The 13,918-nt window shown below is 38.6% G+C and overlaps 1 protein-coding gene across 5 annotated transcripts in view; it reads left to right on the forward strand.

The window, feature by feature from the left end:
• AGTR1 (angiotensin II receptor type 1) overlaps positions 1 to 13,624 on the forward strand; it is a 54,892-nt gene extending 41,268 nt beyond the window's left edge. For 4 of the 5 annotated variants that reach the window (XM_086317113.1, XM_086317141.1, XM_086317123.1 and 1 more), the window contains one exon: positions 10,951 to 13,624. In XM_086317113.1, the coding sequence (XP_086173239.1) occupies positions 10,997 to 12,076 (1,080 nt within the window). In that variant the 5' untranslated portion in view covers positions 10,951 to 10,996 and the 3' untranslated portion in view covers positions 12,077 to 13,624. Of the gene's footprint in view, positions 1 to 7,733; positions 7,857 to 10,950 lie in introns of those variants that run through there. The other variant, XM_086317133.1, reaches the window with a different exon arrangement.
• Positions 13,625 to 13,918: the final 294 nt, after the last annotated feature.

Raw genomic sequence — 13,918 nt, forward strand, 5'->3', positions numbered from 1 at the left:
ACCAGATATCCAAATGCTCTGCTGAGGAAACATTTCTTTGGATAGATAATTAATCTAAAAAAAAAAAAAAATCGGAAGAAAAACCTACTATCACTATAACATAATGAACTTATGTTATTTAGTCACTCTGTCATGTCCAGCTGTTTGCAAATTCAAGACTGAAATACGCCAGGCTTCCTTGTCCTTCACTATCTCCTAGAGTTTGCTCAAACTGATGTCCATTGAGTCAGTGATGCCATCCAACCATCTCATCCTCTGTCACCCCCTTCTCCTCCTGTCCTCAATCTTTCCCAACATCAGGGTCTTTTCCAGTGAGTCAGCTTAACTCTACTTAGTGATCTTAAGTACAGCTTATTTATCTTCAATAAAAGGCAAAATTCTTTTCATTTCATTTTTAATAAAAAAAAGAGTTCTTAGATTTAGTTATACACTGTTATTAAACCATTATGACACTAATAATACCTATATCAACAGATAAATAGTTGGCTAATTTTATGATTTATCAGGTAATTTCTACTTGTCAAGCCATTATTGCCTTTGTCTTCAAAAGATGCATACCTATCAGAAGAAAGATTATGAAATTTCAGTGTTTCAAAAGGTTTTTTGAAGCATGACAATAGGGAGGTCTGGAGAAGCTAAGTGACTCATTCAGGGTCACCTAGCCAATGATCTGAAAAGCCAAACTTAGAACCCAGGCCTCCTTACACATTGTGCAGGACCGAATTGTAGACTGTCATTCAAAGAATATTCCTGCTGCAATCAGGAAATTGGGCACTTTGGGGGAACATGTACAATATACTGAATATTTAATCCTCCTAGCTTCATTAAAATTTATGGCTATGTGATTTATATAACATTAAAAACTTTAATCTGCAATGAATTGTCATGTGGCCAATAATCTCTGGCATAAAACTCATAATACATGGAAATTCTATAATATTATCATCATTTCTTAGGGGTATAAATTAATTAGTGCATCCTTTCCTTCCCAATAACTTTCCTCATACCCCTTAAAGTGGAATTTGAAATGAAGTAAACAGTTTCTGCTCCTGATTTAAAGTCTCAAAGATGCAAATGTGGAATGGCTTCCCATATGAAATCTGGGGTTTTGTTCACAAAGTTGGATAAAGCAGCTGTTGCTGACTGAGATGCCCACCTAGGAACTGCCTCTTTCTTTTTTTTTTTTATTTTATTTTATTTTATTTTTTCATGTTTCTTTTTGTTTTTCTTTCTTTTTCTAATTTTATTTTTAAACTTTACATAAATGTATTAGTTTTGCCAAATATCAAAATGAATCCGCCACAGGTATATATGTGTTCTCCATCCCGAACCCTCCTCCCTCCTCCCTCCCTATACCATCCCTCTGGGCCGTCCCAGTGCACCAGCCCCAAGCATCCAGCATCGTGCATCGAACCTGGACTGGCAACTCGTTTCCTACATGATATTTTACATGTTTCAATGCCACTCTCCCAAATCTTCCCACCCTCTCCCTCTCCCACAGAGTCCATAAGACTGTTTCTATACATCAGTGTCTCTTTTGCTGTCTCGTACACCGGGTTATTGTTACCATCTTTCTAAATTCCATATATATGCGTTAGTATACTGTATTTATGTTTTTCCTTCTGGCTTACTTCACTCTGTATAATAGGCTCCAGTTTCATCCACCTCATTAGAACTGATTCAAATGTATTCTTTTTAATGGAATTCATCTGTTGAAAAAGAGGCCTGTAAACAGTCTCCAAAACCCATAGCATTAAAATGATGTTGCCTCCTGAGATACTGATCTTCTGAAATGTGATTATGATTATGTGATTATGATTCCCTGGGTGAAATTCTGTGAGTCCACAAGTGTGAGGAATTTGGGAGTATTAAAGGACAGGGGTTCATTTATGTACAAGATTTTTTCCAAATTAGATGTCATTTTCCTTTTCTTCTAGTTTCTGGAGTCTCTTTCTATATTCACTAGAAAATCTTCCATGACCTTCTATATTTAACATAAGAAGAATATTTTTCATTAACACCAACATGTTAAAGGAAGATTTTTAAGCACCTGATTAGACTTAATCACATATCTTTCATCCTTATATTTTCTTTTTGAAATTAAAGAACAACAACAACAACAACAACTCATACAACAGAAATACCCAAGAGTTTAGGACAGACAAGAGTGGGAGGAAATACCATAGGAATGAAGAGAGTTGTTTGGGGAATTGGGGTATTCATCACAACCAACTTATTTAAGCTCCTGATAAACAGGAGCTTCTCAAGTGGAGAGAAATTTAATTGTAGATTCAGTTCAGTTCAGTTCAGTCACTCAGTCATGTCCGACTCTTTACGACCCCATGAATCGCAGCACGCCAGGCCTCCCTGTCCATCACCAACTCCCGGAGTTCACCCAGACTCACGTCCATCGAGTCAGTGATGCCATCCAGCCATCTCATCCTCTGTTGTCCCCTTCTCCTCCTGCCCCCAATCCCTCCCAGCATCAGAGTCTTTTCCAATGAGTCAACTCTTCGCATCAGATGGCCAAAGTACTGGAGTTTCAGCTTTAGCATCAGTCCTTCCAAAGAAATCCCAGGGCTGATCTCCTTCAGAATGGACTGGTTGGATGTCCTTGCAGTCCAAGGGACTCTCAAGAGTCTTCTCCAACACCACACTTCAAAAGCATCAATTCTTCCGTGCTCAGCCTTCTTCACAGTGCATCTCTCACATCCATACATGACCACTGGAAAAACCACAGCCTTGACTAGATGGACCTTTGTTGGCAAAATAATGTCTCTGCTTTTCAATATGCTATCTAGGTTGGTCATAACTTTCCTTCCAAGAAGTAAGTGTCTTTTAATTTCATGGCTGCAGTCACCATCTGCAGTGATTTTGGAGCCCCAGAAAATAAAGTCTGACACTGTTTCCACTGTTTCTCCATCTATTTCCCATGAAGTGATGGGACTGGATTCCATGATCTTCGTTTTCTGAATGCTGAGCTTTAAGCCAACTTTTTCACTCTCTTCTTTCACTTTCATCAAAAGGCTTTTTAGTTCCTCTTCACTTTCTGCCATAAGGGTGGTGTCATCTGCATATCTGAGGTTATTGATATTTCTCCTGGCAATCTTGATTCCAGCTTGTGCTTCTTCCAGCCCAGTGTTTCTCATGATGTACTCTGCGTATAAGTTAAATACGCAGGGTGACAATATACAGCCTTGACGTACTCCTTATCCTATTTGGAAGCAGTCTGTTGTTCCATATCCAGTTCTAACTGTTGCTTCCTGACCTGCATACAGATTTCTCAAGAGGCAGGTCAGGTGGTCTGGTATTCCCATCTCTTTCAGAATTTTCCACAGTTTATTGTGATCCACACAGTCAAAGGCTTTGGCATAGTCAATAAAGCAAGTGTTACATTATTAGATATTAAAGTATTGAATAATTTCCAAGAAGCAAAAATTTAGTATTAACATTATACTTTCCTTGAAATTTATACCCTAACTTGGAAAGAATTTCTGAATTTCCTTTCATAGCTGAGTTCTTTAGCTTCTTGCACTATTTTGGACAAAGCAAAGGGTAGGACTGGTTGAGAATGACAGAACATTTAACCACTGTCACCAGAGTTGTTTACACTTGGTATGAACAGAAATAAGAAAGTAGTTTGCACTGCTTTCATTTCCTCTGAGGGAGGCCATGGTGGATGATATTGATTTAGTAAGAGGGTCAGAAACCACTACTTAACCACTTAGACATACCACACTTGTATGCATTAAGTTTCAGAAGATTGAATCTTAAGTATTTAATTAATATGGCATTAATACTTTTACTACATATTTTTGTATTAAGAGAAAGATTCATCTGGGAATTGCAGAGGCAAATGAAATCATCTCCAGGGAAAGTAACAGAGAAGGAGTCAGGCTGGGATTATCAAACAAAAGCATGGCATTCTCCTGTGTATCTGACTTGAGAGTAGGTCACGTGCCTTATAATATAGACTTTCTGCCATGCTTTCTTCTACATGGCTTCAAGGATTCCCAGCATAAATGAGACTGTCATCCAGAAAGACTTGGATGCTTCATCAAAGGGCACAATGGAGAGGGTGGAGCAAGAAGAAGGACAAGACTATAGTCTAAAGCTTATTGGATCCAAGCAACTTAACTATTATCACCAAATAATGTGTAGAGCAACTTCCAGTCAAGATGAGGACAATGGATTAAGCAATCATGGATATTAACCTTTTTTCTCTACATTAAATATCACGTTAGAGCACCTAAGAAGAATTAAGACCACATGGGCCAGGGACAAACCAACACCAGATACACAGTTGAGATAAAGTTCTAATGACTTTACCAGAATGGAAGTAAAGACCATTAGACTCATGTACTGAAGGCAACTGAAACTGGATTTCCTGGTTAAAGCCAGGAACTGGAAAACTACTGCCCATTATGATCTAAGACTAAAATAACTTCTGTAGACCAGTAAAAATTTGAGAATGGGTAGAGGGCCTAATGGCTTCCCTGGTAGCTGAGTTGGTAAAGAACCTGTGTGCAGTGCAGGAAACCCCAGGTTCCTGGGTCAGAAAGATTCCCTGGAGAAGGGATAGGCTACCCACTCCAGTACTTTGGGGTGACTCAGATGGTAAAGAAGAGACCTGGATTCGATCCCTGGGTTGGGGAGATCCCCTGGAGGAAGGAATGGCAGCCCACTCCAGTATTCTTGCCTGGAGAATCCCCACGGACAGAGGATCCTGATGGGCTGCAGACTGTGATGTTGCAGAGTCAGACACGACATGACTGAGTGACTAACCACAGCACAGAGGGCCTATTATGCAATAACTGCAAAGTAAGGGGTAGAAAACCAGGCTGAGAACCAGCTCTAAGAACTTTTCCAGATCACCTGAGAGTTGTATGTCCAAGCAGAAATTTCACCCACCACCACCATCCAGACACTCAGACCTCCTACAGAAGCTAATTTTCACTAGAGATGGACTCACAGTCAAAGACTACAAAACCTAAAATGAAGGCAAATGCCTTCATGTCTGTAGATGAAACAAATAGAATTTACATCTGAAGAACTACAAACAGTAAAGCAATTGAATAGGGGCTCTTAACATACAGATGTTCAAAATGTTTAAGGAGGTAAGGATAGAAATAGACCCCATAAAATAAGAACAGAAGGTTAAGATATAAGAACAAGTGGATTTGAAAAAGGAACAAGTAGAAACTCTAAAAATTTTAGTGCCAGCTTCTATGATTCAATTAATTCACAAACAGATACTGACTTAAGAGTTGTTCCCTGTAGAATGCCTCTCTCATTACTGGGGGAGAAACACACAGGAGCAAAATCAGTTGCTTTCTAATGTCTGAATTATAAGATAGGATCAATAAAGAGAATGCCTTTTGAACAGGATGGTTTATTGAGCTCTCCATCATGACAAGAAACTTACAGACACTGACCTACTCTTTCTGATATTTAAGAAAGATACTTTGATAGATTATCCCAAAATATAATTACTTGGTCTTTTAGTTCTGTCTTTATTATCATAGGAAACTTCAGAGTATTTTTTTTCTTCAGATTGCAAACTCATTTATAAAGGAGCTTCTAATGGACAAATTAATTAGATTGGTTTGGGCTTGAATAAAAGCTTAAGGAGGTATTAATATTCTAATCAATTTTTAGAAATGTGGTGGACCAGTGTTCTTGCCTAGAGAATCCCAGGGACAGAGCAGCCTGGTGGGCTGCAGTCTATGGGGTCGCACAGAGTCGGACACGACTGACATGACTTAGCAGCAGCAGCAGCAGAGACTGTCATACAGAGTGAAGTAAGTCAGAAAGAGAAAAGTGAATACCATATATTAAGTCATGTATGTGGAATCTAGAAAAATGGTATGATGGCCTTATTTGCAAAGCAGAAGTAGAGACACAGACATAAAGAACAGATGTATGGATACCAAGGGGAAGGGTGAGGTGGGAAGAATTGGGAGACTGGCATTGACATATATACATTATTGATACTATGTAGAAAATAGATAACTAATGAGAACCTACCATATAGGGAACTCAGTGCTCTGTGGTGACCTAAATGGGAAGAAAATCCATAAAAGAGAGGATACATGTATATGTAAAGCTGATTCACTTTGCTTTACAGTAGAAACTAACAAAATATTGTGAAGGAACTATATTCCAATAAAAATTAAGAAAAAAATACAAAACTGTTCTTGAAAAGTCAAAAAATATTCTAAACGAAAGTCTTGGGGAAATATTCTTAGAATTTAAAAAAAAGATAAAAAAATCTTTCTTAGGTTTGTTTTTAAGAACCAGGGAAGCTGTCAAAGACTGCAAGGTAATTCCTACTAAACAACCAGTAGATAAATGTGGTGTGGCCACCATGAGCCAACCTTGTGTTTGCAGCAGACTGAGAGTTCCCACCTGACTCATGGAAAATGTATTCAGCTGCTTAAGATTATTTTTTACTCATACTTTGAAAGAACAACAGCTTGGTGTTTTAACCTTTTAATGGCAGGAAAAAGAGCTTACCGGTGATAAACTTTTTTTTTTTTTAATTTCTCATGCTTTTTTGTCTCATGGCTGAACCAGCCCTTTCTTTGCATTCAAAATAATAATAGTAAGATCCACATAAAACACACTTATTAAATACTTACTGCTTGAGAGTAAGACTCAGAGATAGACTCAGTACTTTTAAGTTATCTCATTTAATTACAACAACAATTTAGTGCAATAAGAGGCATTGCTCCCATTTCTTATAGATGAGGAAACTGAGACTTACATTCAGAGAAATGTGATGACGTATTCAGAGCTACACTTATCTGTAAGTGGTAAAGGAAGATTCATTTATAAGCATTTTGACTCTGAATTCCATCTTCTTTCCCCCAAGAGGAAATGATGTTGTGGAGTTCGTGTAAACCACAGAGCCTGAGTAAAAGCTACAGCAAGACCCAGAAATAGAGAGAGGTGGCCCCAATATCACTCTGTCACAATAAAGCGATATTGTTTTCACTCAATATCCTGTAACCCTACTGGGAGAAGCAGCAGAACAAAACAAACAAAAAAAAAAAAAGCTGCTTTCTGGGACTCAAAAGTTTGGAGATCACATCTTTTCCTCCTTCAGCTGCTCACCAAAATAGCATCCTTTCAAGCTTCAAAGAGAAGCAGCCTCGTCTTTTCCATTTATTCATTATCAATCGAAGGCGACTCCAATCATAGGAGTTCCATGGGGAAGCCTACGAGTGACGATAGTGCAGACTAAGAGAACAATATTCTTTGCACACCCATATGGCCTGTGTCACCCTTCCATCCAGTACACATTCGTACACCATCCATACCCAGAAGGTCTTGCAGTATCTATAAATTTACAGGAGCAGTTTCCCATAGATGCAGCTGCAGGCATTCATAAAGAAGGAGAAGTTCAAGCGATGACAAAATCTCTAGTCTACCTTAGCTGGCCAGATGCTTGCCTCTAAGTGCTAACCACTCTGATTTCCATACATCCTCCAAAGCCTACGTACCATCTCTAGGACGCGTCCCTGATCATTCTCGGAAATCCTCACCACTAGGCAGGGTCAGTAATAAATACAGAATATTTCACATGCCTATGGAATGGTATAAGGATTCAACACATTAGAGACAATTCTGGCTTTAAGACTCCTAATCCCCCAGCTAGACTCAAATGATCAGGAGGAGCAGAAGGACTGTAATTTTATTCACTTTGCATTCCTTACCCCAACACATAATAGGTGTTGAGTGAATATGGGATGAATGGATAACTGCCTGATGAATGCACTCTTTGCATTTCTGCTTCCTGGTGCTTGTTCCTGATGTTTTCATCACTGAAGTTCCTCTCCTTCTCTCCTTACTAGGTAGGAAGTCTTGGTCATTACTTACATAAACATTTATATAAAATGTTCTTCCAATTAGTATATTCAGGGCTATGCTCAGAGTTTCTCAAGTAATATACTCATTAAAACAATAGATACCTCACTCAAATTTCCAGGGATGTTGCTCTAGTTGTTCAGAGCAACCTTTTATATTAGTCAATATGGATCGATGGAAACTTATGAAAAGGCTGACCTCACAATGTGAAAGAATTGGACTACAAATCTGTGTTTATAAATTGGTCCTTTCAAATACAAAATTTTCCACAGGAATTCTTTTATAAATGATGGTTACAGTTCAGGCCTACTCAATAAAATTCTACCCCATCTAGACAAAAATTAATGGAACCAACCAGAGTTGTGTGCCCTCAAAGTAAGATGAAGAGAAGAAAGATAATTTCCTCCCTGCTCTTGGGCACCCAACTCAGGGCACCCAAATTTATTCCTTCCTTTTAGTGCCCTTATGCTCAGATTGAAACAAATCTTTAACTCTCCCTATTTTCAGTTACAGAGTTATGGAGTTCAACCCAGGACACTTTTAATCTTTGAGATTCTAAAACCTTGACATTTTCAATTTTTCCTAGGCAAAATCCAACTTATCTCAACTAGATATTAGAAGAAGAACAAATAATTAATCCACATTAAGGTGTAAATGACTGCTAGCCATTTATAAAGCATTTACTTTTTAATAGAGAATACTTGTTTACCTAAATGAATATATACTTCTAAATTGGCATATTTTTAGTAACTATGACTTTTTTAAAAACTAAAAAATCAGGAAAGTATAGAGAAATCCTTCTGGGTGAAAAAGAAATACATCAAACCTCCCTCATAACCTAGCCCTAGTTTCTGTTAAATTATTCCTTATTTTCATCTTCTTTTGTTTTGTAAACTACAGATTTCTAAAAGTGCCAAGGGTTTATTTTGTCAATTTAAATTGTGTTGGGTTTAGGTTTTAGCTTATTATCAAAGGTGAGGCTCAGGTTGACACTGAGCATTTTCTATCAGATTCTTTGGGAGCAGAATGTAAATTAATTTCATTAGCCCCCTAGAAATTAGTCTCAATACTCTCCACTTACAACTTTAAGTTATATAATATTCACCCATTCATGTGTCCACTTGTTTTCTTATTCATCAGACATTTATCATCTGCCTTCTGGAAGGTATGAGGGTTTACACTAGTGAACAAGATGATTCCAAACAGGCCTTATCCTCAAATCACTGACAAACTAGTGGAGAAGACAGATAAGTCAACATGCCATTACAATATATAGGTCAAAACCTACATCCAAAGTGCCAAAAGAGCACAAGCAAATGGAACAGCCAATTGCTCAGGCAAGTTAGGAAGGCCCCACAGAGCATGTGACATTTGCTTGTTGGTGGATGCTGAGACCCCTGTGAATGAAAAGGTAAGAAAGGGATTTAGTTCATACAGCTCTGACTACAAAAGGAGAAGATAAAGAGGGTGTAGAGCCAAAAACCTCAGGTAGGGAGAATAACTGCCCCCCTTGGGGGAGGCAAAGAGGCCACTTAAGAACCTCTTTTTGCCAGTGTTATGTTTTATAATCTGGCTAACTGAGACTCATCCTCTCACAGCACCACCTCACTACTACCTTAGGTGCATGTGTTCAGCCAGCTCTCCCAGACTCTACGTGCAGCTCTCCTGGGCAGACTAGAAGTGTCCTATTCCTGTTCCTCTTCTTACCCCGGACACTTTGCTACAAGAGGAAGCAAATCTAGGGACCCATGCTCATCTAGGGACCCACTCCTGGTGGAGCAATGGGGTCCTTCCCAACATCCCTCCCCTGCCTGGCCAGCCTAGCCGATGCCTAGGGCTGCCTTTCACCTCAGAGCATGGCTGTGCCCCATCCTGCCATGTGACCATCACAGCACCTTCAGCTTCCCTCCAAGGGTTTTTAGATAGACTCTTGTCTAGGGCAGACTATGATGCTTCTCTAAATCACATCAATGAAAAGCTTGATTGTTGATTACATAAAATATTGGAGCAAATATTTGCAGAGGTCTTTATGGAGCTCATTTCAGAGCATCTGATTCTTCCTAAAATCCTAAAGAACTTCTGCTGCTGCCTTGAACCCCAATAAAACACATTTTATTGGTAATCTTGACCTAATCCATTCATTTTACATCCTTTATTAAACAAATGGTTAATTGAGATTAAACTCCAGAAATTGCTTGTGGGGACAAAAGTTAGGAGATTCAGGCCCTTTTGCTACATGGAGTTGGAAGTTAAAGAATGATACAGGATGCTCGGGGCTGGTGCACTGGGATAACCCAGAGGGATGGTATGGGGAGGGAGGTGGAAGGGGGGGTTCAGGATGGGGAACACATGTACACCCATGGTGGATTCATGTTGATGTATAGCAAAACCAATACAATATTGTAAAGTAATTAGCCTCCAATTAAATAAATTTATATTAAAAAAAAAAAAAGAATAAGTGGTGACTGCATGTAATGACCTGGAAAACCATACAAAGAATGCTGTTCCCCAAAGCCTTCAGCCTTCCCTTTTATCCCCTCCTAAATCAATTCCTCAGTAACCTAGAGGCAGCAATTCCAACCACTTAAGAGAGGATGCTAATAATTTTTATACCTAAGATTGTGAGATGAAAGAAATGGTTCAAAGAATAAGGTACAGCTATGTCACATTTCTGAGGTTTAAGACAATTAGCCTTGCTTACCTAAGGAAAAGCTCAAGTCTTTCTGAATAACTAATTTAATTCACTAGTATTTTCTGAGATTTATATTATGTTTTTTAATCTAGGATTTACTCTTAGAAAAAAAAGGCAAAGGACCTATGTGAATATTCACCTAGGAGCCCACTTCCACTAATCTGGGGGATATTTATCATTCCATAGAAAAGCAATGTGTTCTGAAACTTAATTTAAATGTGCAATCTTAGATTTTTCTCTGCTTACAGCTTTTCTCCAGAAAATATGATCTGATTTTTTTTTCCTAAAACTAAAGTTGAGGTACTGTATTTATGAATAAGAAATAAAACTATTTGTTTACAACTAGAAATTTCATTTTTTTTCATCTTTTTCATTTTTATTTTTTCTAGGTGCATTTGGCATAGTGTCTGAGACTGACTAACCCAAGAGATCAAAATGATCCTCAACTCTTCCGCTGAAGATGGTATTAAAAGAATCCAAGATGATTGTCCCAAAGCTGGAAGGCACAATTACATATTTATCATGATCCCTACTTTATACAGTATTATCTTTGTGGTGGGGATATTTGGAAACAGCTTGGTGGTGATTGTCATTTACTTTTACATGAAACTGAAGACTGTGGCCAGTGTTTTTCTTTTGAATTTAGCTCTGGCTGACTTATGCTTTTTACTGACTTTGCCACTGTGGGCTGTCTACACTGCTATGGAATACCGCTGGCCCTTCGGCAATTACCTATGTAAGATCGCTTCAGCCAGTGTCAGTTTCAACCTCTATGCCAGCGTGTTTCTACTCACATGTCTAAGCATTGACCGCTACCTGGCTATTGTTCACCCAATGAAGTCCCGCCTCCGGCGCACAATGCTTGTGGCCAAAGTCACCTGCATCATTATTTGGCTGCTGGCAGGTTTGGCCAGTTTGCCAACTATAATCCACCGCAATGTATTTTTCATCGAGAATACCAATATCACCGTTTGCGCTTTCCATTACGAATCCCAAAATTCTACCCTCCCGGTAGGGCTGGGCCTCACCAAGAATATATTGGGATTCTTGTTTCCTTTTCTGATCATTCTTACAAGCTACACTCTTATTTGGAAGACCCTCAAGAAGGCTTATGAAATTCAGAAGAACAAACCAAGAAAAGATGATATTTTCAAGATAATTTTGGCAATCGTGCTTTTCTTTTTCTTTTCCTGGGTTCCCCACCAGATATTCACTTTTATGGATGTGTTAATTCAGTTGGGCCTCATCCGTGACTGTAAAATTGAAGATATTGTTGACACTGCCATGCCCATCACTATTTGCTTGGCTTATTTTAACAATTGCCTGAATCCTCTCTTTTATGGCTTTCTAGGAAAAAAATTTAAAAAATATTTTCTACAGCTTCTGAAATACATTCCCCCAAAGGCCAAATCCCACTCAAACCTGTCGACAAAAATGAGCACACTCTCCTACCGCCCCTCAGAAAATGGAAACTCCTCTACCAAGAAGCCTGCCCCATGCATTGAGGTTGAGTAACACACTTGAAACCTGTCTGTGAAGTCACCTTAAAGAAGGAGAAGAAAAACATTCTTGTACAACACCTCACTACCAAATGAGCATGGGCTGCATTTCAGAATTAAAGGAGAAAATAGATTATGTGGACTGAACTGACTTGTCTACAGCTCTGAACAAAAGCTCTTTCCCTTTGCAACTCAACAAAGCAAAGCCACATTCTCCATGTTTTGCATTAGGTAGATGATGCCCACTCAAAGAACTGATGTCAGAAACTGGATGAAAGTGTTGATTTGGAAAATTTTACTAGGAAAAATGTCCTCTCCCTAGTCTGCTCTTGTTCTGTTATTTTTGATTTCCACATGAAAGTACTTCAGTTCAGTTCAGTCACTCAGTCGTGTCCAACTCTTTGCGACCCCATGAATCGCAGCATGCCAGGCTTCCTGTCCATCACCAACTCCCGGAGTTTACCCAAACTCATGTGCTTTGAGTCGGTGATGCCACCCAGCCATCTCATCCTCTGTCGTCCCCTTCTCCTCCTGCCCCCAATCCCTCTCAGCATCAGGGTCTTTTCCAATGAGTCAACTCTTCGCATGAGGTGGCCAAAGTATTGGAGTTTCAGCTTCAGCATCAGTCCTTCCAATGAACACCCAGGACTGATCTCCTTTAGGATGGACTGGTTGGATCTCCTTGCAGTCCAAGGGATGCTCAAGTCTTCTCCAACACCACAGTTCAAAAGCATCAATTCTTTGGCACTCAGCTTTCTTCACAGTCCAACTCTCACATCCATACATGACCACAGGAAAAACCATAGCCTTGACTAGATGGACCTTTGTTGGCAAAGTAATGTCTCTGCTTTTGAATATTCTATCTAGGCTGGTTATAACTTTCCTTCCAAGGAGTAAGCATCTTTTAATTTCATGGCTGCAGTCACCATCTGCAGTGATTTTGGAGCCCAAAAAAATAAAGTCTGACACTGTTTCCATGTTTCCCCATCTATTTCCCATGAGGTACTTAGAATATATTAAACCTCAAGAGGAGCAACAGGAGGGAAGAGCTTAAGACTGCCATGCCCAATTTCCAAAGGGCAGCAAAGCTTTCGTGCCTATTTAGCTATTAGCAACTGCGGCCCACTTGTACCTGCTACCGCGCATTTCATACAAAGACTCGCTAAGCAGTAGTTGTCAGGTTCCAGAAGCTGTTATGAAACCCAACTCGTGTCTTATAGATTCACACTGCCGAAATATGCCAGCTGAGTGGCCTTTTTGTATAATGATGTTTCTGTAGTCATGTATAAAAATTATATTACTTGTAAAGGTGTTATTCCAGTCCCAGGTAGTCATGTTACTTTTATTTCAGATCTGAGAAGTATATATATTTTGTGGTGAAAGATTATATATCATAAAATATTCCTTACTGTTTTAAAAAGTATATATTCAACCTGTGCATGTGTCTCTCTAAACTGCTATCTTATTAAAATTTGGCAAAGTTATATTCACATTAAATAATGTTATTGCAATGTATTTAATCTTCATTACTTAAAATAAATGTTGGTTTATTTTTAAAACAGGACAACTGTGAATAAGTTCAAATGTATTTCCATTTAAATCTTGATACAGCTGATAGTTTAATACTGTTGGTTTTAGATTTAATATGCTGCTATTGAAAATACAAAGAACACACTTTCTTCTACTGCACAACATGGAATAAATATACCATTTTGAGTTTTCCAAAGTTTGTCATGCAACAACAAAAAAAAACTCGTTCCTTATAACACTAAAATAAGACATTATTTTACACAAAATTTTAGTAAGGTTTTTCTATTCACATACATTGTAATTGTAAGAATTACAATTGTAATTAAGA

Source organism: Bos grunniens, chromosome 1, assembly GCF_055505025.1.
Source record: "Bos grunniens cultivar Pamir isolate PY7600 chromosome 1, Bosgru_T2T1.0, whole genome shotgun sequence".
In the NCBI taxonomy this organism is placed as follows: Eukaryota; Metazoa; Chordata; class Mammalia; order Artiodactyla; family Bovidae; genus Bos; species Bos grunniens.